This window comes from Mesoplodon densirostris, chromosome 18 (genome assembly GCF_025265405.1).
Source record: "Mesoplodon densirostris isolate mMesDen1 chromosome 18, mMesDen1 primary haplotype, whole genome shotgun sequence".
NCBI lineage: Eukaryota > Metazoa > Chordata > Mammalia > Artiodactyla > Ziphiidae > Mesoplodon > Mesoplodon densirostris.
The window spans coordinates 1,163,301-1,188,301 of NC_082678.1; the positions used below are offsets into that span (position 1 = coordinate 1,163,301).

Sequence of the window (25,001 nt, forward strand, 5' to 3'; positions counted from 1 at the left end):
CCTCCATTTGTGTTAAATTGTTCCTATTTCTTTAGTTTTCCCAAGCTTGAACCTCTGTAGTAGTTAGACCTTATTCCCGTGTCTTTTGTAATTAAAGATCCTGTTGTAAAACGCATGTGTGGTTTTAAATTTCAAAACCGTTAAAGCTCTTGGTTTGTTTTGTTTTGTTTTTAACTTTTCATTTTGAAACATTTTAGACTTATAGAAAAGTTGCAAAAATAGTACAGAAGGAAAGATACCCATCACCCACCCAACATTGGTATGTTAACTAACCATGGTAAGATTATCAAAACTAAGAAATTAACATTGGTACAATACTATTAGCTGAACTACAGACTTGTATTCAGATTTTGCCAATTTTCCCACTACTGTTCTTTTTCAGTTCCAGGATGCAATCCAGGATCCCACATTGCATTGAGTTATGTTTCCTCAGTCTCTTCTAACATTTGACGGTTTCTCAGCCTTTCCTTGTCTTTCGTGACCTTCAGGCTTAAAGAGTACTGGTTAGTTATTTCTTAAAATGTCTCTCAATTTGGGCTTCTCTGATGATTTCTTTTTCTTTCTTTCTTTTTTTTTTTTTTGCGGTACGCAGGCCTCTCACTGTTGTGGCCTCTCCCGTTGCGGAGCACAGGCTCCGGACGTGCAGGCTCAGTGGCCATGGCTCACGGGCCCAGCCGCTCCACGTCATGTGGGATCTCCCTGGACCGGGGCACGAACCCGTGTCCCCTGCATTGGCAGGCGGACTCTCAACCACTGCGCCACCAGGGAAGCCCTCTGATGATTTCTTATGATTAGATTGAGGCTATATATTTTTGGCAAGAATACTGTAGAGTGCCGTAGTGGTGATGTAAACCTCGATTGCTTGGTTCAGCTGGTGTGTGTTAGATTTCTTCACTGTAAAGTTACTGTCTTTCTGTTTATAATTTAATTAATATCTTGGTGGATATATTTTGAGACTGTGCCAATATCCTGCTCCTCCTCAAACTTTCATTTACTGATTTTAGTGTGCATCAGTGAATCTTACCTACAATAATTATTACTGTGGTGTTGTAATGCTTATTTTCTATTTTCTTCATCCTACATTCATTAACTGGAATTCTTTGGGGAGGGAGAGCTGCTCCCTCCCTCCCTTCTTTCCTTCATATTTGAACTCAAAGGTATTATTTTGTTCTGTAGGTCATCCAATGCTATTAATATTAATTAATTAGTTAATTTAGGCTGCTTTGGGTCTTCGTTGCTGCACGTGGGCTTTCTCTAGTTGTGGCGAGCGGGGCCTACTCGTCCTTGCGGTGTGCGGGCTTCGCATTGCGGTGGCTTCTCTTGTTGTGGAGCACTGGCTCTAGGTGCGCAAGCTTCAGTAGTTGTGGTGCACGGGCTCAGTATTTGTGGCTCGTGGGCTCTAGAGTTCAGGCTCAGTAGTTGTGGCGCATAGGCTTAGTTTCTCCCTGGCATGTGGGATCTTCCCAGACCAGGGATCGAACCTGTGTCCCCTGCACTGACAGGCGGATTCTTAACCACTGCACCACCAGGGAAGTCCCATTACTATTTATTTTATTGCTCAGAGTGTTTCAGCCTTGGACATCAGGAGCTCTTTCAGGAGTCATCCTATACCCTTTCGACATGCCCGTGCTCTTTTGAGTTCTTCCTTCCTGACACCATCAGATGCTCCAGGCTCTTGCATTTTCCCTGCCCCTGCTGTGCAATCAAGTGCTTCTCCAAGAAGCCTTGGTTCTGTTTATTGGAGAATGGTATTTAGGAACCAAGATCTAGGCACTAAATGTGCTTACTGGTTGGAATGTGATTGCTTCTAGGCCCTTTCTTCCGTTGATGCTTACGTTGGGTTTTTCCATTAGTTTATAGTATACATTACCTCCTTTTGGATTTTTATATTAGTGTTTACAGTAGGGTAAAATAAAAATAGAATTTTAAGAAAAATGGATTATATGTTGTAATATTTCAGGTTGGTTTTGCTTGGGACAGAGGGTAAGGAATTTCTTCTATAACTTCAATTTTTATTTACAAACTTTCCCACTCATATATATCCTCATTAGATAACTTCAGGAATCATCCACAGCTGACAGTTGCAGTTTGAAGGGAAAAGGGAGTTAAGATTTACTCTTCTTAATATTTTGGTACTTGCCCATTCATTTTTATTGAGGCGTAACTGACAAATAAAATTATAAGATACATACTTTCTCCCCTTTTAAACTCTTGCTTAGAGAAGAGGCAGTAGAATTAATTCTTTCTTAGTGGGTGTTAATCAATGAGATTTTTTTCCTCTTTTTGGCATATTTATTGTGTTGTTTATTGACCAAGATGCTAGTGTATGTGGAAAATGGAAAATGGTAAAACTCCAAATAAACAGCACTATTTAAAAATGATGGTATTTAAAGCTTATGTTTCTAATGTGACTTTTTTTGAAGTAATTGGCACATGAGTATTTATTACTATTGATATTTAATGTTTAAACAAGCTCTTTGAATAGGAAAAATAGCTCTAAGTATTTCCTGTTGAAGAAAAATTAACCTTTTTGCATTAAAAAAATTTGATGCCTACCAGGTCACACACAATGTCGGATGCTAGAAATGTTGTAAAGTAGCTCAGAGTCCAAATATTTTAGAAAGTAGGCTTAATAATTTTTTTAAAAGTCATATTAATAATGTTTCACAATCAAATAATATCGAAAATCTAGAGTAAAAGTGTATAGTTGTCCAACTCTAAATTCCATTCCTTTGCCTCAGTCATTGTGAATAGTTGGTGTATCATTCATACCCTTTTCTTTATATATATATATAGATAGATAATACATACTCACATATGTCTTTGTAAGATAAATGGTTTTAGGGACTTCCCTGGTAGTCCAGTGGTTAAGACTTAGCCTTCCAATGCAGCGGATGGCAGTTTGATCCTTGTTCGGAGACCTAAGATCCCACATGCCTTGTGGCCAAAAAACCAAACCAAAAACACCCAGAAGCAATATTGTAACAAATTCAATAAAGACTTTAAAAATGGTCCACATCAAAAAAAAAAATCTAAAAAAAAAAACCCAAAATGATAAATGGGTTTATGCTCTAAGTATTTCCTGCAGCTTGCTTTTTGTTTTTCATTTTAAAATGTATGTTCACAATCTTTTCATTTTTATTTAGAGAGTTATTTACCTAGCTTTTGATGAAATGATAGTTGAGAAGAGTTGAAGATGAGAATCCAGAATCAAAGATCATGTAAACAGATATTAAGAGAGAGGCAGTCTGGTTTGTATAAAGTGAATCATGCTATATATTAAATGGAATATCATCCAACTATATAGCAGAATGAAATCTTGCCATTTGTGACAACATGGATGGACCTAGAGGGTATTATGCTAAGTGAAAAAAGTCAGACAGAGAAAGACAAATACCATGTGATTTCACTTATACGTGGAACCTCAAAAAACAAAATGAACAGGCATAACAAAACGAACAGACATAACAAAACAGAAACAGACTCATAGGTACAGAGAACAAATTGGTAGTTGCCAGAGGGGAGGGGGCATGAGGTGATGAGTGAAATAGGTGAGGAAGATTAAGAGGTACAAACTTACATTCATGAAATAAAGAAGTCAAAGGAATGTAATGTACAGCATAGGGAATATAGTCAATAATATTGAAATAACTGTGTATGATGACAGATGGTACTTAGACTTATTGTGGTGATCATTTTGTAATGTCTAAAAACATCAAACCACTATGAAGTACACCTGAAACTAGTATAGTATTATAAGTCAATTATATTTCAATTTAAAAAAAAAAGAAAAAAAGTGAATCATGCCTTGCTCATCTGTGGGCTTTTTTTGTGGGAATTAACAGAGAGCTAGGAGAGCTGTATTTTAGACTTTTCAAAAGACTTTGATGGATTTCCAGACTAAGAATATTTAAAACTTGAAGTTGCTTTGTGTTTAAGACAAACACTTTTGTCTCAAAGAGGGCAAATGTACAGATAGAAATGAAGAATATGAGTAAATAGATGTTTTTGTGAAAAAGGACTTGAATCTTGGTTACCCTTCGATTGTTAGTGTTCTCTTAACAGTTTCAGAAATGAGGGGGGTGGGGGGGGAGAAGAGTGTGGTTAATGTTTCCAAGTGTGCTAAACTGGAATATTTATTATGTTAATTACTCAAAATGATTAGGATAAATTTCAGGAAGATTTCACACAGCTGTGTGAACAGAAAAAAGGGTTAAGTGATAAACTGCTTATTGACAAAGTATAAGGTAAGACAAGACCCAAGAGGTGGCTTTTGAGTCATGAGATGGCTTAAAAAAGAGGCTTAAAGGAGGTGATTTTAAGTCAGAACAAAACAAAACCCCTAAACCCTCATTTTAACGAAGTAGGTAAAAGAGATGGATCTTGTTATTCTGAGAGGTAGCCCAAGCCAAAGATACCTAGAAATACGCTAACACCTAGTAAATACATGATTTTTTTTTTCTCTTTTATAATCTTTCCCTCTTCTCGGGTCAGCAGTAGTCCTGAACCTCTGAAGGCTATAGAACAGGAGGTGAGAATGGGGTTTCAAAACATTTTGCAAAAAGTAAATGAAAGTGATTAACTTTTGGTTACTTTCTCAGCTGCTATTTTCAAGACATCAAGTGCTCAGTTTGGAAGACTGCTGATGTTATTCCCTGAAATAAAAAAGAAAATTATTTCTCCTACAGTGGTTGCTAGGGCTTTACTGTGATCTGTAATTTACTCCTTCTCTAAAGTAGCATTTTGAAATAAAGGAGAAAATAATAAGTAAATCCTGTGGAAATTCAGCCTATTTCTATTTATCCAGCTCTAGGTAAGAAAACTTGTATGCTTTGCACAAATACCTTCCTCAGGGCAGAATGTACATAACTTGTATGTATCCTGGAGACAGCCTAGTATGTCATTTTACCATGGGCTGCCTCCCTATTTAAACAGATTTGTTCAGCCCCAGTCAGGGCACCATTCAGCTTCGTTCAGCAAACATCTTTTGAGAGCCTACTTCATGTCAGGCTTGATATGCTAGGCCCTGGGGATATAAAGACAAAATAAGACTTTCTCCTACCCACTAGGTCAGGGTTAACCAGGGTAAGGCCTTCAGCAGGTCCATGACAGTGGAACAGTGTCTTTTTCAGAAATATCTTCAGAGGTAGGTCATCCGTGCCTCTCTAAATTCTTTTGAACCTACAGTATAATTTACATCGAGACATTTCACCTAAATGTGTCTAGAATTATGCTTCTCAGTGTTTCTTTGGGTCACGGACTCCTCTAGGAATCAAATTAAAGGTACGAAGCTCTCCATAAAATACTTGTATACACAGAATTTTGTGATTCTCTTATGGTGTAGAGTTGTAAATCAAAAGAGTGTTAAAACTACTGCTTTGGACACAACTTTAACTTGGGGAGAAAGAAATGTAAACATAGAAATTAAATATAAGGTGATAAGTGTTATAGTAGGTATCCATTGGGCTAGTTACTTTCTTAATTTTGTCTTTTACTTACATTAGGCTTAAAATCTTTGAAGCTAAAGACAAACTTATGTAGCAGAGTTGCTTGCCCCCTTTTAAGCTTATTTCAGATGACATCAGGCGGCTACTTAGGAAAACACTGTGTTGGAACATTTCTAAGTTGTCCTTAGTGGGATAATCTATTTTTATAGCTGTGAACTTACTTTATAGTCTTCCTGAACATAAATAGTAATGGGGCAATGCCAGATAACACATGACATATGTATTCTATACAGCACTGGGTACAGGAGGCACTTGATGAATGGAACATCTGGAAGTATCTTGTAAAGGCCTATAGACTTTTAGCCTGATAATCTAAAACCAGTAGGAAAATAGCACAAAGACCAGATTGTTTTCACTATGGTATCTCAAGTGAAGCTAAAAGTAATGACACCTGTTCTGTTTTTTGTGTGATAGAAAACGTATAACATAAAATTTACTATCTTTTTTTTTTTTTTTTTTTTTTGCGGTACGCGGGCCTCTCACTGTTGCGGCCTCTCCCATTGTGGAGCACAGGCTCTGGACGCGCAGGCTCAGCGACCATGGCTCACTGGCCCAGCCACTCCGTGGCATGTGGGATCTTCCCGGACCGGGGCACGAACCCGTGTCCCCTGCATCTGCAGGCGGACTCTTCAACCACTGCGCCACCAGGGAAGCCCTATCTTGACCATTTTTAAGTATACAGTTCAGTAGCGTTAACAGTATTCACATTGTTGTGAAACAGATCTCTAGAACTTTTTTGTCTTGCACGTCTGAAGCTCTGTACCCATTAAACAACAACTCCCCTTTCCCCTCTCCCCTCAGCCCTGGCAACTACCACTCTACTTAGTGTTTCTATGAATTTGACCACTTTAGATACCTCATATAAGTGGAATCATGTAGTAGTTGTCCTTTTGTGACTGGCTTATTTGACTTAGCATAATGTCCTCAAGGTTCATCCATGTTGTAGCATGTGACAGGATTTTCTTCCTTTTTAAGGCTGAATAATATTCCATTGTATACATACACCACATTTTGTTTATCCATTTCATCCCTCAGTGGACATCTGGGTCGCTTCTACCTCTTGGCTACTATGAATAGTGCTGCTGTGAACATGGGTATACAGATATCTCTTTGAATCCCTATTTCCAAATCTTTTGGTTTTATACCCAGAAGGGGTAGTGCTGGATCATGTGGTAGTTCTATTTTTAATTTTATGAGGAAACTCCATACTGTTTTCATAGCAGTTGCACCATTTTACAAGCCCACCAACAGTACACAAGTGTCCTAATTTCTTCACGTCTCACCAGCACTTGTTATTTTGTTTTGTTGCACAGGAGTGCCATTCCTTTATAGTTAGAACACTGGAACCCCCAGTCAGGTTGCTCGTTTTTGTGGGCATTTTCCAGTGACGTGAAAGCCTACAATGTAAGAGTTTCTTAAAGACTGAAAGAGTGGGAATGGGGTTACAAAACAAGTAACGTTTATCAGAAAGAGCCTTGACCACCTGGTTAAGTCTCCATTTTTGGCACCCACCTGTGTCATTGAAGAGGATATCTTTTTTTTTTTTTTTTTTTTTTTTTGCGGTATGCGGGCCTCTCACTGCTGTGGCCTCTCCCGTTGAGGAGCACAGGCTCCGGACGCGCAGGCCCAGCGGCCATGGCTCACGGGCCCAGCCGCTCCGCGGCATATGGGATCCTCCTAGACCGGGGCACGAACCCGTATCCCCTGCATCGGCAGGCGGACTCTCAACCACTGCGCCACCAGGGAGGCCCAGAAGAGGATATCTTAATGGCGTCAGGCAATTGAAATTGATAGGCCAGTGGTCTTCAGATAAATAAAGCAGCATTTGTAGTCAAAACTATTAGCCAAAACAGTACACCTGGCATATGACCAGCATAAAATAGGAATTAGAAGTCTCCAGAAGTCACAGATTGAATGCGAAGCTACAGCATGCAACTCCCCTATAACTTTATGTTGAATAATTTATGTAAATGCTTCCAGTTTCCATTTAGGTCCTAGTAAAAAATTTTCCCTCATTTTGTACCTGGTATCATATGAACTTATTGTTGACCAAAAGTGATACATTTTATCTTTTAGCCGGCTAATATTTAGGTTTGTCTTTTTTCCTTCTATCTTTAGTTGGAGGCATTGTTAGTGACAGAATTTCTAATTTCTTCCATAGGAGATACAATATAAGAATATTGTGCCCTTGGCCAAACACATGACAGAGACTTCCCACCTCATTGCTTTCCTGCTAATCTTGGGAGCTTTATGTCTCCACTATCTGGGAGGCCAAGGAGAAATAAGTCTTTTGAAAACTATTCCCTAAAATTCAGAGCTTTTCCCTCTTCAGCTCTCATGGTCTATCCCTGGGATCCAGCTGTCAGAAGTACAGCCCACACTGTGAGCTATTTTAATGTGTGTAAAATATTTTTATGTGGTAAAAGTATAAAAGGGAGGTGAGTTACAGATCAATAATCTCATATTATTTGGATAGCATTTTAAAATATCATCTTCTAAGCAGATCCTAATTTGCCACTTCCTTGTAGCCCTAAATCTTGAGATCCCCTGAAGTGTCAGAGTCCTTTTCCTGTTTTAGGTTCAGCTCTCTCCTGGTTACTTTATTTCATACTCCCAGATCCACAAATGATTTTGGGGAAGAGGGCTTTTGCCAAGCTGTTTATATTGTGAACTTTTAAATTACTACAGAATTTTTTTAAAGGTAAAAATAGCTAGACCTTGTGGGGTAGGGTGATATGAAGGAAGAGGAAATAATTTCTGTACTTGACTTTTATTTGAGAGATAAATGGAAATGACAAGGTCAAGATCGACCTCCAGTTATTTTTCAAATAGCTTCAAAGGCATATAATTTTCTCATTGTAGGTGAACTTGATATTCTCTAGGGCTTTCTGAATCCATAGTCTTGATGGGTTTAAGCGCTGTTGATCAATACTTCGTCAGAACCTGGACTCTTTATATTAATTTTTAAATGTACTTTATATTTTAAACTTTTAAAGCTTGGGAATTCATGTATATGATAACATAAATGTGAATTAGCCAGGCTGTTAGATTAACCAAAATAATGCCACTTCTATTTTTTCTGTTAAATAGAGTACACATCAAAACAAAGACCAAGAGAGTGGTACTCAGGGTGACTTCTAGTTGTTTTCACTATAGCCCTCTTTGGCTCCAGAAATATTATTGTCAGTTTTCCAGACTCAACTTCTAACAAGCTAATTTGCTTGATGAAATTTTTTTTTTTTTTTTGCGGTACGCGGGCCTCTCACTGTTGTGGCCTCTCCCGTTGCGGAGCACAGTCTCTGGACGTGTGGGCTCAGTGGCTATGGCATGTGGCTCCGCGGCATGTGGCATCTTCCCAGACCTGGGCACGGACCCATGTCCCCTGCATCAGCAGGCGGACTCAACCACTGCGCCACCAGGGAAGCCCAGCTTGATGAAATTTTTATCAGATACTTTTATATTAGGTGCCAGTCTCCAGCTCCAGGAAATAGTCAAATAATTTTGTCTTTTAATTTTAACAGGGGAGGAGGTGATAGAGGATTGAACTATTAATGTATTTGATTTGTCTTTCTTCCCATTGGATATCAGCTCTGTATTTGAGATGCACAGAAGAAAATAGTTGGCTGTGTAATTCAGCTGATTTTATTAGCATATGGTTAATATTGCAATATTTGTAATCAAAGTTATTTTAAACACAAGGCAATAATGAATGGATAGTCCCAACCCATAAATAGTATAAATGTTTTTCTTTTCTCAAAACTTTCAAATTGAAAAGAATTTCATCTAGTTATAGTAAAACTTACTATCTCTAGCCTCTTAATATACCTAAAGAAATTGTTTTTGAGGGACTACCCTGGTGGCGCAGTGGTTAAGAATCCACCCGCCAATGCAGGGGACATGGGTGCGATCCCTGGTCCAGGAAGATCCCACATGCTGTGGAGCAACTAAGCCTGTGTGCCACAACTACTGAGCCCGAGTGCTGCAACTACTGAAGCCCACGTGCCTAGAGCCCATGCTCCACAACAAGAGAAGCCATAAATAAATAAATAAAGTGATAAAGACCCAATGCAGCCATACAAACAAATAAATAGAAATTGTTTTTGAGACCATACTTCATATATAGATTTATATTCTGAATTTTACAATTTTCTTCTACTTAAAATATATATATTCAGAAGTGCTAACAAGAGCATAGTAAAAGCAAAAGTCACTCGTTATCAAACTACCCAGTGGCAACCACTTTTAGAATTGTCATGAGTGTCCTGACATAGCTCTTTCTAGCCATTCTTAGTTGATTATACTATACAGAACTGTTTTAGTCCCCAGTCTCTTCGGAGAATATTGTGAATATTTTCCATCTCAGTAGGTATTCTTCTACAACACAGTTTTTAAAATTGCTGCATAGTATTCTGTTTTATGGATGTTCTATAATTTTCTTAATTTCCTATTTTGGAGCATTTAAGTTGTTTTCAGTTCTTTGCTGTTATAAATGACATCCTCTATTCATCTCTGATTATTTCCTTAAAAGTATATATATATATATTTTCTAATTTAACATAACATTTTCCTATGTCATTGAAAATTCATTTTAAGTAAGTATTGTATGCTAATATGGATATGCCACTTTATTTTTCTTTTGATAGATTCTGATTCTCAGATGAGATTTGTTTTTGCTAAATTGATCATCTGTCATGGATATATATGTTTCTTAAAATGATGCTGAGCAATAAATAATCAGTAGCTGACTAACTATTATAAAAGTCCAAGTACAATATAAACTGTCAGAAAATGAGACTAGCAAAAATTTACTAGGATGACGGTCTTCAGCAAATATTTGGGTTTTATCCACGTGTTAGAGCTTAAACCCACCGGAAGAGCTAAGATACTCAAGACTCTTAGTGAGTACAACATGCTAGGTCACAGTCTGTGACTTTATAGATTTCTCATTATTAAAAACAAAAATAAGGGGGGAAAAACCTCCAAAAGCCTGGGATAGGGATGAAGAGTGTGGGTGGGAGGACTGTTGAAGGGATAAAGAGCTCTGTGTTTGCCATAGAAAATATATTTTCTTTTGCATGCTCTTTATTCTCATCTGCTAATTGATTTATATTAGTTCAGCCATACATCAAAATGCATTATAGTAAATTAAAATATTAAGAGAAGAAAATGGAGATGAAACATTTTAATGTTGTAAAACTAAGAGGTTTGGTGATGGTTAAGTTCTCCAAGTGTGATTACTTTCACTGTAGTTGCTGTCCATCATAGCATGTGTAAGTTGACTATATGTCAAAAAATGTTTTCTTATACTTGTAGAGAGTCTTAAACTTGAACACCCTCTTACTTTTCAGCACTTAAAATAACCTAAATCTCTCAGACAGTGTAAGATTGGTATAGTGTTAGTTATTTTTAATGGCTTGGACTCTATTCCATTATTTTTATAGCTATAATGTATTTTGTTTTATTTTTATTGAACTATAGTTGATTTAGCTATAATGTATTTTAAACCATGTTCTTTAAAAGTTAAGAAAGATAAAATTTTAAAGAGGGAAATAAAACTCACTAATAATCATCCCCCACCACAGCACAATTTAATATATTTATATATTCTTTTTTTCTCCTTAGGCCTAAAGCATGTATTGCAAAATTTTCAAAGTTGTGCATAGTGTATTGTTATAAATTGTAATAAATAGCCAACATTTTAAACACTTAGTATGTGTGAATACACCGCTAAGTCTTTATATAGAAAAATTTAGAATAATTCAATGAATTAGGTACCATTATCTCTATTTTACAGATAAGAAAACATAGCTATAGGAAGAATATGTAACTTATCCAAAATTATACATTCGGTAAATTCACTAAATTCACCCTAATCATCATCATCATCATCATTACTAGTACTAAACATTTTGTCACATTCTCTTTAAGACCTGGGTACTTTGCTGTAAAGAACTGCCTCATTATTGGTAGCTATTGGACAGCTGTTTTTGATTATTTTGGAGTCACAAACCCCACTGAAAATCTGATAGAAGTTGTAGATTCTTTTGCTAGAAAAATTCATTGTACATAAATGTTTGCATAAATTTTCAGTCTGGGCATGTACTTCTTGAAGCCTATCTGTGGATCTTAGAAGTAGTTATCAAATTTTAATGATTATATATAAATGACCTGGATTGCTTGTTAAACATGCAGATTACCTGATCTCACTGCCTAACGTCTGGGCTTGGACTTAGAATCTGTCCTTTTTACAAGCACTTCAAGTGATCTGGATGCAGGATTGTTTTTCTTTTTTTGGTGACGCCTTGCAGCTTGCAGGATCTTAGTTCCCCAACCAGGGATTGAACCCGGGCCATTGGCAGTAAAAGTGTGGAGACCTAACCACTAGACCACCAGGGAATTCCCTGGATGCAGGATGTTTTAAGAACACTGTTTACAAAACTGTGTCCTGAGATTAAGAATCTTGTTATTCCATTGCTGTTTTAGAGTAGCTACCACGCAGTGCATGCTCTAAGTGTTTGGAAACAAGTCTTTATTATCAAGTGATTTTACAAATTAGGACTGCCATTACAAACTCCGATGATGACAGTAATGTATGATTTTATTGCTAATACTGCCACTCTACTTTTATCTTCAGGTCTTCTATTTAGAAGGATCTCATGTATGTCTGGAAAAATATGATTGCTTAAGTATTTCCCAATTACTTGAAAATAATCTGCAGAGATTATTTATTGATTTCCTTTGGTGTAATCAGTGACTTACTGTTCTTTAGTAGAATTTTCTTTCAAGTTTCTTAACCCATTTAAAAGATAGTTTTAAATAAATTACTTATCAGAATGTTTTCCCTAATTATATTTATCCGTAGGATGAACTTTCTGACGTTAGCCAGGGAGGATCTAAAGCTACCACTCCAGCATCAACAGCTGCTTCAGATGTGGCAGCAATTCCTAGTGATACGCCCTTACATGAAGAGAATGAAGGATTTGTGAAGGTTGCAGATGCACCAGATACGTCAGAGAGAAGCAAGCATATTGAAGTACAGGTGGTCCAAGAAACTAGAAATGTATCAACAGGTAAGTGACCCTAGTTATTTACATACTGACACAGTATTCAATAAATCCAGATGTGAATATGACATCTTTGGGGTGTTGCTGCCATAGATTTATAAAACTATTCAATTGTAAATAAGCTTTAAGATGTGATGATTAAATCAAGTTTTAGAGAAGTGGTGGGGCAGTGGCTGAGGGGTTGAGAGCCTGAAAGGCAGGAAGACATTCTTTTTCTGTTCCCTACCTTAGGTCATTAGTCTTTGTCTTTAATTTCTCTGTATTTCACCCCTTAAATACAAGGAAAACAGTGAGTTCTGGCCTGGTGTACACTACACTGTGTCCAAAGAAACACAAATGAAAACTTTCTTTGGTTATTTTTTAGTTGCTCATATTTACTGTTAATTGAATATATGACATATTGTCTATCTAACCTTGTGTTTCCTAGAATCAACTCTTTAAAATTTTTTATGATCAAATGATGTATTTACAACCATAGAAGCAATTTTCATAACAGGGGCAGTATGTGTTATATGCATTATTTTTGTCATCCTGTTCCTTCCTAAGACTCTGCTGAAAATGAAGAGAAGTCAGAAGTTCAGGCAATCATTGAATCCACTCCTGAGTTGGATATGGACAAAGATCTCAGTGGATATAAAGGCTCAAGGTACTGTAGAAGCCCGATTAGGACATCTTATCCTTCCCTTTCCCCTCTCCCAAAGCACTCTGTTGTCCCCTGGTCTCTGACCAGATAAAATGCATTCAAATGTTTTGCTGAAGAAATGTTGGTATTATGTTTCAGTTTTCTCTTTCTTGAAGCTGGATATTGTACGTAGTTTAAATCTTCTGTGAAGTGTTACCTTTGCAGCATCAGGGACTAGGAGCATGTGGACGGATGGGGAAAAAAGACAGCCAAGGAGTATTCCCTACTTTGTGGAACTTGGGAAAAACATAACAGCAAGTGAGGAAAATATAATTTGAAGAAACTTTATTCCTTCCCCCAATCAGGAAGAAGACAATATATTCCCTTAAAAACTGTAATGATCTCATTACTAGAAGAAATTAGTCTCATTTTAGTATCATTTTACATGGGGAGGCTATTTAGAGGTTAGAAGAGAATGGTATGTATCATCTTAATGAAGATCATCTGAAATATCTTGATGTTCAAGAATGTCACACAGGAGCTGCTGCCTTTTAATTTCTTCCATAAATTATATTTTTTAATTAATTAACAGTGACTATAAAAATATGTGCCATTTTTTTGATCACTGCTAGACATTATATGCCGTAGCGGTTAAAAAGCATGAGCCTAGAATAAGACTACATGCATTCAAATCCTGACTTGGATTTGAATCTGAGGTAAGTTTCCTCATCCATGAAAGAGAATTATGATTATACTTCAGATGGTTGTAAGGAGTAAACGAATCAATATGTGTTAAATCATTGGCAAAGTGTCCAGTTCAATCAGTTAGCTAACATTATTGTTTTATATCATTTTATCTTAATTATAACCTTGTGAGGTTGATGTCTTCACCCCCATTCTACAGATAAGGAAGCTCAGAGTTGTACAGTAACTTGTCCAAGATTACCAAGCTGGGATTCAGTCTAGGACTCTGATTTCAAAGGCTGTGCTCTATTGAAATATTTTTTTCTTTATTGTTTATTTAAGACATTAAACAATGCAGAGTGTAAACAGTGAAATTTGCTTCTTATTCATCCTCTCCTAAACCTAAGAGATGCAGCTACTTACTAACAGTTGTGCGCTCTTGTCATTCTGAACCTGTTTTTAAAAATCAAAAGCATTTTTATTAGACTAAAGCATGTATGGCAGTATTAAGGTCAAATCGTAATACAAACATGAAGGGCAGTAGTAGGCCCTTACCCCTACTGACCCTTCATTCCCACTCCCAAGAGGCAATCTCTATCACTTCTCAGGTCTCTTTGGGTATTTATCTTCAGGTATCTAAATCACATCCTTAGGCTGTTCTTCCTTGGTCTCTCTCTTTCTCAGTTGGGATTCAGTGAGAAAATCAAGTCCTAATGCCCTGAGGCACCCCTTGTATATAATGAATTAGCTATACTCCTGTGCAGGGACTTCCCTGGTGGTCCAGTGATTGAGAACCCGCCTTGCAATGCAGGGCATGCCGGTTCAATCCCTGGTCAGGGAACTAGGATCCCACATGCTTCGGGGTGGCTGGGCCCATGCGCCACAGCTAGAGAGCCTGCATGCTGCAACTACAGAGCCCACACGCTCTGGAGCCTGTGCACTGCAACTACTGAGCCTGAACACCGCAGCTAGAGAGAAGCCCACGCACCACAATGAAAGATCCCGTGTGCCATAACTAAGACCCGATGCAGCCAATAAATAAATAAATAAATAAATATTTATACTCCTGTGCATCTAGAACAGTACTAGCTATATACTTTCTTTGAGAGAATTGAGCAAATAGTCACTCAAATCATTTTCTGTATTCTGTGGATCAAATAAGGAGTCCTGGTTTTAAAAAGGCTGCAATATTAGCTATTGACTTTATAGTGGAAGATGACAAGGATATAGCTCTTTAAACCATCATCTTTCCTTTCATCCTCCCAATATAATTATATCTCAGTTTCTGTTAAATTAACATTCATTGTTTATATCATTATGATTATATAAATATTAATAACAGCCTAGCCACAGAATATGCTATGATTACATTTCCTTTCTTTTACAACTTCATTTTTCTTTAATTTAGTAAAGCCTCAGGGTTTTTTTGGTTTTGTTCTGTTTGTTTCTTTTGCTTAGGTTTCTACATACCTATCACTAATTCACTTACAGATACCCTGCAAATCATAAATGTAAACATTCTCAAAATGGCCAAATATAAATAAAACCAGTTTCCTGGAACCTTCTATTACCATTCTCCAATGTAGACGTTTTTGTGTTTGCTCTGGTCCTGGAATTTGCTCTCATTTTCATGCTGGGAATTCTTTTCACCTCTCTCCTTTGTTCCATCTTCTGTTTCCTGGATACCATGACATCTAGCTTCTTGATTTATGCCTTTGTTTTGACAGAATATATTCTTACTAGTTTCCTGGCAAAGGCTGTTTTGGAAGTAAGTTTTTTGAGAACTTGAATGTGATAAATGTCATTTAAAGGAATGATAGTTTGGCTGGATATAGAATTCCAGGTTGGGAAGTCTTCAGAAGTTTTTCTTCAGAATTGTGAGGACATTAATTCATTGTCATGTTTAGTGGAGTGTTGCCATTTGGATTCTTGCTTTTTTAATATATTCTCTGTAAGCTTTTAGGATCTTTACTTTATCCCTGTTTGTTGTTGTTTTGTTTGTTTTTTCCTTTTTAAAAATTCATGATGATGTGTTGATGTAGGCATCTTCTTTTGTATCTGCAGTAGTCCTTTAATCTGGAAATTCATATTTCCCAGTTGAGAAATTTTCTCTTATTTCTCCTTTTTGTTGTCTTTTCTTCTCTTTTTCTGGAACACTTATTAGGTAGATAGTCAACATTCTGGACTGACCCTTATAATTCCCTTTTTCCCCTCTTTTCTGTCTCTTCTATTTTTGTTATAATTTCTGGATGATTTCTTCAACTTTCTCTTTCAACCCTCGTCAATTTTTTTTTCTAAAAGTTTTTTGTTTTTCTTGGATAGTTTTTATAGCACCCTACAGTTCTCTTACGGATGTAACTTTATTATGAAAATAAAATTTAAAAAATTTTTAAAAGTTTTTCCTGCTGTCTGCATTCACTGTCTCCTTTTACTCTGAGTGTTTTGGACTCAATTTTATGGTAGAGGCTTTCTTTGATCGTCTGGTTCTCTGTGGCTGTTTTGCTCATACTTAAGTAAATGACATTGATTCTCCAGTTTTCTGCCTATGACATTTAACCTTGGCTTCCATTGTTCAGGGAGCAATGCCAGGAGAAGGGAGGTCTCACTGTCCTGGAGGGTTGGATTTAGGTCTCATATAGCTTCTTGTGCTGCCTTTCATCACATCCCTCTATCTTATGTTCCCTCTTGCATGCTTCTCTCTGCAGATGGCTTGGTTCCTTCAATTCCTGAGCCTTTCAGGGGTTCTGGCAGCATGCTGACTTCCTTCCTAAACACTAATGGCTTAAGTTAAAGCTTTGTCTGGTCTGTTAAATCAATTTCTACTGTTTGCCCATCTGTTTTCCATCTTATATAATTTTGTTCACATTTCATCTGCTGTAGTTTCTTTTTCTGTTCCCTATGTCCTTGTGGGTGTATACTTTTAAAATTCCTTTACTGTCATTTTAGTTGAGTTTCTGAATTATTGGGTGATAAGTGACTATGTCCATCGTATTTAACTGGAAATCCTGTGCAGACTTTTTTCTATTAATGTAACACTAATGCACAAACATGTACATTTCCCCATTCTCCTCCATACCCCTGCAAAAGGGGCTTATATTATACATACTGTATTACAACTTGCTTTATAAAAAGCACCTTTATATAATGGGTTTCTTTCATTTCTAAAGCTGTATTTTAATGTTTTTAAAGTTAAAAGTTGAAACTTTTAGGTATATCCATAACTTATTTCATCTGTGCCCTGTTAATGATCACTTGGGTTGTTCCAACTTTTTGCTGCTCTCACCATCCTTTTACATACATAATTGCCTTCTTGTGACAGGGGCTTTGTAGGATTTTTTATTTGTGGCCACGCTGCACAGCTTGAGGGATCTTAGTTCCCCAACCAGGGACTGAACCCCAGCCACTGCAGTGAAAGCACCAAGTCCTAACCACTGGACTGCCAGGGAATTCCCTGTAGGAATTTTTTTAACATCAAGTTCTTGGGTCAGTGGGTATTTACATTTTAAATTTTGATATTGCCAAGTTGCCCTTAAAAGAAAAATAAAATGGCCATGCTAATTTATACCCAGACAACATGGACCATGGTAGTTAAGATCATGGATTCTGAAGCCTGGCTGCCTGGGTTTGAGTTCTGCCTCTTTGACTCATTTGCTGGATGATCTTGGCAAATTCCATAACCTCTTTAGTTTCCTATTCTGTAAAGTTGGGATAATAGCAGCAGATCTTTTGTAGAGTAGGTGTGAAGATTTTAATAAGGTAGTCTGTGAAAGGACTTAGACCAGTGCCTGAACAATGCAGAGCAGTGCTCTCTTTTAGCTGCCATTTATTGTTTGTGTTTGCTAGGATCTCATCGCAAAAACATTCTGTATATTCGTCAACAGTTCTCTCTGTGGAGTTTAATGGGAATCTCTTATGAAACCCTTGAGAAATACTTTTAAATTATATTTTATATTAAATGTAAATTACAGGTAAAAAATTCCTATGTAACTTAGCCTTTTGTATGCATTTTGCACTGTTGAAAACATCTTTGACATATTTGTTGATTTGGTTTTGTTTTTTTCTGCCTAGCACTCCCACCAAAGGCATAGAGAACAAAGCTTTTGATCGCAATACAGAGTCTCTCTTTGAAGAACTGTCTTCAGCTGGTTCAGGTCTAATTGGAGATGTGGATGAAGGAGCAGATTTACTAGGTATGATAGTTTATCTGAAGTAGTATCACACTGTATTAAAAATAGATTTTTAAAATGATTTAATTGAAAATTTCTTTAAAATGTCTCTAACTGTCCAGTGGGGCAGAGTTATTGCACTTTTACATAATTAATAAGAATGTATTCTTTGAGATAATGAAAGTTGTGAATGAGAATATCTTCACTTATGGATGTGCCTAGAATTGAATTGCATTTTAGTTTGTATTTTGAATTCATGTCACACAATTTATTGAACTCCTGCTATATTCTGAGAACAGTATTACATAGAAGAAGCACAATGATATATATATATATGGGGTATATGTATAGATGTATAGATTTATGGATTGATGGATAGTTAATTCCTATCTTAAATAGCATTCATTAAATCCTCTGGACCTTAATTAAGTAAGAAATTATAACACTTGATTTTTCTGAGATTTCACAGAGTATTCTGTTTTAGCTCTTTGGGAAATGTAATCATTTTAGAGTTTGTATTGTTGAAGAATATCTGGTTTGAAAAGGATAATGCATTTGACTCTTCTACTATTTATCTGGTGGCCTTTGCCAAATAGCTTAACCTCTCTGGGCATTAGTTTCTTTGTGTATAAAAAGAAAGAGTTGGGCAAGGGTTCAAGGGTCGGACAAGCTGCTGCTCATGGGCCAAATCCAGCTCACCTCCTGTGTGTACGAATAGAGTTCACACAGCCACACTCATTTTTCACGGATCGTTTATAGTTTCTTTTACCCCACAACAGCAGAGTTAAGTTGTCTGTAACAGATTATGTGGTTTACAAAGCCTAACATATTTACCATCTGGCCCTCTACAGAAAAGGTTCGCTCTGCTCTAGGTGATCTCTAAAGTTCCTTCCAACAATAATTACATGAATGGGACTTCCCTGGATGTCCAGTGCTTAAGACTCTGTGCTTCCACTGCAGGGGCACAGGTTCAGTCCCTAGTCGGGGAACTAAGATCCCTCAAGCCATGAGGCATGGCCAAAAAAAAAAAAACCTTACATGACATGTCAATTAACTTTGGTGTGCCTTTCTTATAACTTAAGACCTTACAGAAATTGAAAATGTTATAGTATTAAAAAAAATCTATGCCTTTGGGATGGATTCTGGTCTCCAAACATGTTTTGTATCCCTTAGTGTAAATTCGGTACAGATTACACTGTTCTCAAAAGGTGCTGTTTGTCAGTTCTTGTGAACCTAGAGAGGTGTTACTTGCATTTATTTATGTTAAATTTATTGGTTACTAGTTATGTCCTCGACAGGTATTTTTTGAAGGAAATACAAGTTCTGTCTAAACAGAGCTCACAGTCTTATGTAAAGTAAGAGAGATTGAAAGTACATAAATAAAACTGAGTTAGACATAGACTCCCACCATTAAAGTCTTAGTAAAACGTCGGATGTAATTGAATGAGCTTGCATTTCTCAAGAAAGGCTAAAAGATTAATTCTTAAGGAGCACTCCATTTTTACATTTAAATTTATACTCTTTGTTAAGATTAAGTTATGCATGAAAAGTTCCTTTTAAGATTTGATTGGGGGCTTCCCTGGTGGTGCAGTGGTTGAGAGTCCGCCTGCCGATGCAGGGGACACGGGTTCGTGCCCCGGTCCGGGAAGATCCCACATGCCGCGGAGCGGCTGGGCCCGTGAGCCATGGTCGCTGAGCCTGCGCTCCGCAACGGGAGAGGCCACAGCAGTGAGAGGCCCGCGAACTGCAAAAAAAAAAAAAAAAAAAAAAAAAAGATTTGATTGGTTTAAGAAACTGATTCCCTGGCAAAAATTGAGGGGCAGGTGCAAAAAAATGTTAGAAAGAAGAATTTTTTAATGTTTAAACTTATATTCAAATTTATATACAGTGAAGTTCAATTTTTTGTTTTAACAAATGCATAGAGTTGTATAACCACCACCAGAATCAATATACATCATCTAAAAAAATTGCTTCTTGCTTCCCCTTTGTATTTTAACCAGAATGAAGTACTTTTTAAATGTTCTTTGTACACTCTGCTTCCTTATAATCCAGTATTGAATAATATCATTATTGAGGTTATTGGCCCCAAACTTTCTTCCCTGTAGAGTTAAGAAGCCACATAGTACTTAGAAATAATTGTGGTCTTTTAAATCAAGTATTTTCCGAAAGCTTCCATTCTTTAAGTCAGAAAATGAAGCATAATAAATAGGTTAAAAGCAAAATTCTGATTTCCTTTCCACTTTGAAAAAAGAAATAGACTGTAAACTACTGTCTTTTCCCTTTTGCAGATATTGATATATTTATCTTTAGAATGTTCCAGATTAGAAGTTTTAATATATCACCTTAAGTGTAGTGACTTAAGCCTACATGAATACTTTTGGTCAAAGATGTTAAATGACATCTCCAAGGCACATAGTTTTTCCTTGGCTTCTCTTCTGGTCAGTTCAGCGATAGTAATTGCAGTGTAATACTCACTAAATGGAACATAGTTAAACTAGTAAAATTGTTTCTCACAAAGTTCCTTAAATGAACTTTGGTTGATAAATAAGTACATAGTCCATTTCTATAACTCATTATTCATTTTTCTAATTGCTGTGTTGTTGTAAAACTCTTCCCTTGTTTTTGAAATCATTATGCATGTAGTCAGTATTTAGATTACTTTTTTCAGATTTTAATAATTTAAAAGAGATAATCCCCCACAGTTTGTCCTTTATCTTGATTGATGTCTCATCTCTTGACTTTATTTCCAATGATCCTTTTCTCTATTCACTTTAGTCACTTACCCTCCATGGCCACGTTCTAGAACTTGGAAATCATACATTCATACATCCTACTCTTGAGATTTTCTTTCTCTTGATTAAATTTTATTTTTTCAACTTCACTATTTTTACTAACTTCTTCCTGTTATCATTTAAACATGTTCACGTCTTTTCCATTTTAAAATAAAGCTACTGCCCTCCTCTGACTCCCTATCTTTAGTACCTTTCCACCCTATCACTTACTCTTCTCCCATTTCCAGGCGTGCTTTTTTGCAGAAATATCGGTGAGGTAGGCATCTGTTATGTGCCTGGCACTATTCTAGATGCTTGTGATACACCAGTGAACAAAACAGACTTCTTGAAAGGGTGGCTACTTTTAACTGGGAGGATTTCCCCAGTTCCACTTGCACCTCATCTGACTACAATCTGGCATTCTGCCCCACACTAACCTTCCCTGAAACAACTTCTTGTTTGCTGTATCCAGCTGTTCCTTCTAAGTTATTTCACATGACTTCTCAAATAGCATTTGTCTTTAAAACGGTCTTTGCTGGGTTTCTGTGGTATCAGACTTCCCTGCATTCTTTCCTGCCTCTGACTATTTCTTTTCAGTCTTCTTTGCAGGTTCCTCTTTCTCCGCCCATTTTTCCGATGTTCCTAGCCCAGTCTTGCTTCCATGTTTGGGAAGTCTTATTTGCTCTTGTTTCTTGGCTTTCATGGCTAATTGCTCCCAAGTCTTTCTCTCCATCCAAGATTTTTTTCTACAGCCCCAGACTATTACTTCCAAACAGCCCATTAGACATTTTTAAGATGATTTGTAGAACTTTATAGTTGATATGCCTTAAGATGATTTGTAGAACTTTATAGTTGATATGCCTAAAGCTCAGTTCATCAACATCTTTCTTTATTGTCCTGTCCCCAAAGGCTGTTCTTATACCAGCATATACTAACTCAGTGAATAACCTCACCATCAACTCAGTTCTCCATCCTAAATCTCTCACACTTCCCTCAAAACCAGTCATGAAGGATTGTTTGCTTCCTTTCTTAAAAAAGAAAATCTATGTATCTGTCTGTATATCTCCTTCTTGCCTCTGATTAAATGGAATATCCTCCTCTAGGAGTTCTGCCTTGATCCCCTAGTTAAAGCTCCGTTGTCTGGAAACATATTCCCATAGCACTGCAGTTTATTATGCAACTCTTCATAATACTTTATTGTAGTTTTTTAGTGTGCCTGTCTCCCTGGATAGACGATAAGCTCAATGTGGCAAAGACAACTATATCTTTTGCTCACTGTTGAGTCTTTGGCACATAGCACAGCAGCTAAGTGAATGGATTGTTAAATAGTTTTAACAGTTTTGTTTCACCTCTAAACCTATGCTTCTTTACCTTTTGGAATTAAAACTCCTTTACAGGAGAATTTGTAAGAGAGTAGTGTACTTCTGGAAAAATGCACATACAGAAATAGATAAAATTGTGCATACTTTCTCAGGGAAGTGACAGATAATCCAGAGCCCATCTATGGACTGAGCTTGAGAATCAGTGCTAAAATCCAAATGAGATGTCTGTTTTTAAAACCGTCAGGCATTTTTTTTTGCTTGTTTTAACAGGTAAGGTTTCCAAATACGTCAGACCTAAGTTTATGCTTAGTTGAAGTCATGAATAGAAATGGGGCCACTTCAAGTTATGTTTTTCTTATAGTTATTAGTTTTTATTGATACGTTTCAAAATAAAAATTTTGGACGATCCTATTGGTTATATATTAAATTTATACACTAGATTTTAGGAGAACTCCTCATTGGGAAGATGTAAACTCTAGAAACTACATTATAGGATATGATTTCCATAGAGTACATATTTCAAAAATTTTTCCTGTTTATAATATTTATACTTTATTGTGTTTGGTTTCTCTACATCTTTTCAATTTTATTGGCTCCTCTCTCTCATTTTGAAATAAGTGAGTGTAGATCTTGCTTTCTGAAAACAATCTAATTGAGATTCTCATTCGTTTTTTCTCTTGGGCTGCTTACCCAGGGGAATATTCTGGTGTGTATGCTTTTAAATACTTTAATATTACTGCTTTTTAAGCTAGGTGGTCTTGGCTGCTGTTCTCATTTAATGCTTTCTCTTTTTTTTTTTCTGCTCAACTATTTTTCCCCCTGCATATATTTTCAGCTTTTATGCTTATCTCCCTATGTGCTTGAGAGTTTAGCAAACACAGTCATTATATAAACTTTTTTCACCCAACCTTAACCATATTTCTTTTGACTCTATAGCTTTATTGAAAAGTCAACATTAGTGTTTAAAGCAAATATTTCAACACATCTTGTCAAAATTCATTTTTAAATTGGAATTTGGAAACTTTTAGTTTGTCTTTATTTTCAGCTTTTGGAAATATGTAGATGATTAAATAAGCTACTGTTTCTGATATTTATTCTTCATGGCAGAAGTACCCTCTTCTTTAAGAATATTTGAGGTAATTATAATACAGACAAAATATGAGTCCATATGTGAACATTGAACTTTTAGCATTCCTAGATTAGTTGCGTTTTAAATTATCTTTAAGTTATTTGAAATATTACCTCTTTTTTAATATAAAGGGACATGTTAACTCTTTTAACTTACATTGTTTTCATTAGAGATATTTACTTCCTTTTTTAGGTGGGTTATGAATATTACTTCCACTGTATGTGATTTACCAATATTAGTGGGGTGATGGGTTTTTTGTGGTGCTTGCTTTGCTCTGTTGTAACTTTCTGAGGTATATTCCCTAGTTGTTTGATTTCTTCAGTTTCTTGTGAGCAGCAAACTAAATAGCTTTCTTCTCCCTAAAGATCACTACATTGGATCTTGCTTGAATGCCCTACCGCCTACCTTAAAATACTCATTAAATTATTAAGCATGATTGTATAAATTGACCACTAAGCATTATCATTTCAGAGGTGGCACTTTGAAGAAATCTTTATATTATTGATCTGGAATTTTCACTCTAATTATATTCAATTTTATTTTGCAAAAGAATTGGTAACATATCAGAACATCCTTATGAATGAAGGAAATCACCTTGATTTATGTCTTTTGCACATCATTATGCATTAAATCATGACATTGTGATTTCAGATGTTTTTCATATCATGTCTAAAACTACAGATTAATTATCTGTTTTCATTCTGTTTCTTACATAAAACATTTCTTGTTCTTTGTTTTTGCTTTACATGGAATGCATGGGCTTTAAGACCATAATTTCTTTGGTAAGGTTTCATCTGCATTGGGGTCTTTCTTGTTTCTTCCTGTTCTCTATTAATAAGACCTAATTTTTAGGCAAAAGCCTGCAATAACAGGTGTGATTTAGAAATGATTTCTGATCCATATTAATGCTACTCTTTTTTCCCCCTAAATACTGCTACTTTTTAGAATATTTGGCAGAAAAGTCTTCATTCTTTTGAAATATTATCTATGAGAAGCAAAATACAGACTAAGAAAATCTTTAGCTTTGTTTTGTGGTAGATAATTATTTATAATTTTATAATCCATACAAGTAGATACATAAAATGAAATTATAGACAAAATGAGATTACTAAAGGACAGATAAAATTTATAAAATAAAATTTGTGACTATAGCTTATTATAAGTTTATATAATTTTAATAAATTTATTTTCAAAGTTTTTATCTTTTTTCTTTGATAGGAATGGGTCGTGAAGTTGAGAATCTTATATTGGAAAATACACAACTGTTGGAAACCAAGTAAGTATATGCAAAATTTTGACAGGGAACAAAAGATACTGAATTTTCTTCTCATCCAATTCAATGGCACATCTTTAATTTAACATAGCACGAATGCAGTCTCACTACCCCGTGTCCTTCCCCTTCTCTGTGTGTGGGCTTATGAATACACACGTACACAAGCAAATAGTTAATGGGACCTAATTTCACTGATGGTATGTTTCATTACTCTGTTCTTTTCAGAAACAGATTTTGATCTCCTTTCTACCCTGCAAGTATCCATGCCTTTCTCTTAATCTTCTGGATGTGTCCTATGTGGTTTTTGCTCCCTCCCCTGGGATATCTATTTTCTTCTCTCTCCTCTTGGGGCTTCTTTTATTTCTGCATAAATGTTTTTATCTATATGTGGCCCACCTCTTCAGAACTCTCCTCCATAGTAGCAATTTGTGCAGTCTTACTTAGGCCCTCAAACACATTGGAG

General features: G+C 36.3%; 1 protein-coding gene across 2 annotated transcripts in view; it reads left to right on the forward strand.

The window, feature by feature from the left end:
• The window catches only part of SPAG9 (sperm associated antigen 9), a 136,439-nt gene that overhangs the window by 77,110 nt on the left and 34,328 nt on the right, over nucleotides 1-25,001 (forward strand). For both annotated transcript variants that reach the window (XM_060082898.1, XM_060082899.1), the window contains exons 6-9: nucleotides 12,370-12,577; nucleotides 13,118-13,217; nucleotides 17,946-18,067; nucleotides 24,484-24,541. In XM_060082898.1, coding sequence (XP_059938881.1) covers nucleotides 12,370-12,577; nucleotides 13,118-13,217; nucleotides 17,946-18,067; nucleotides 24,484-24,541 — 488 coding nt within the window. The remainder of the gene's footprint in view (nucleotides 1-12,369; nucleotides 12,578-13,117; nucleotides 13,218-17,945; nucleotides 18,068-24,483; nucleotides 24,542-25,001) is intronic.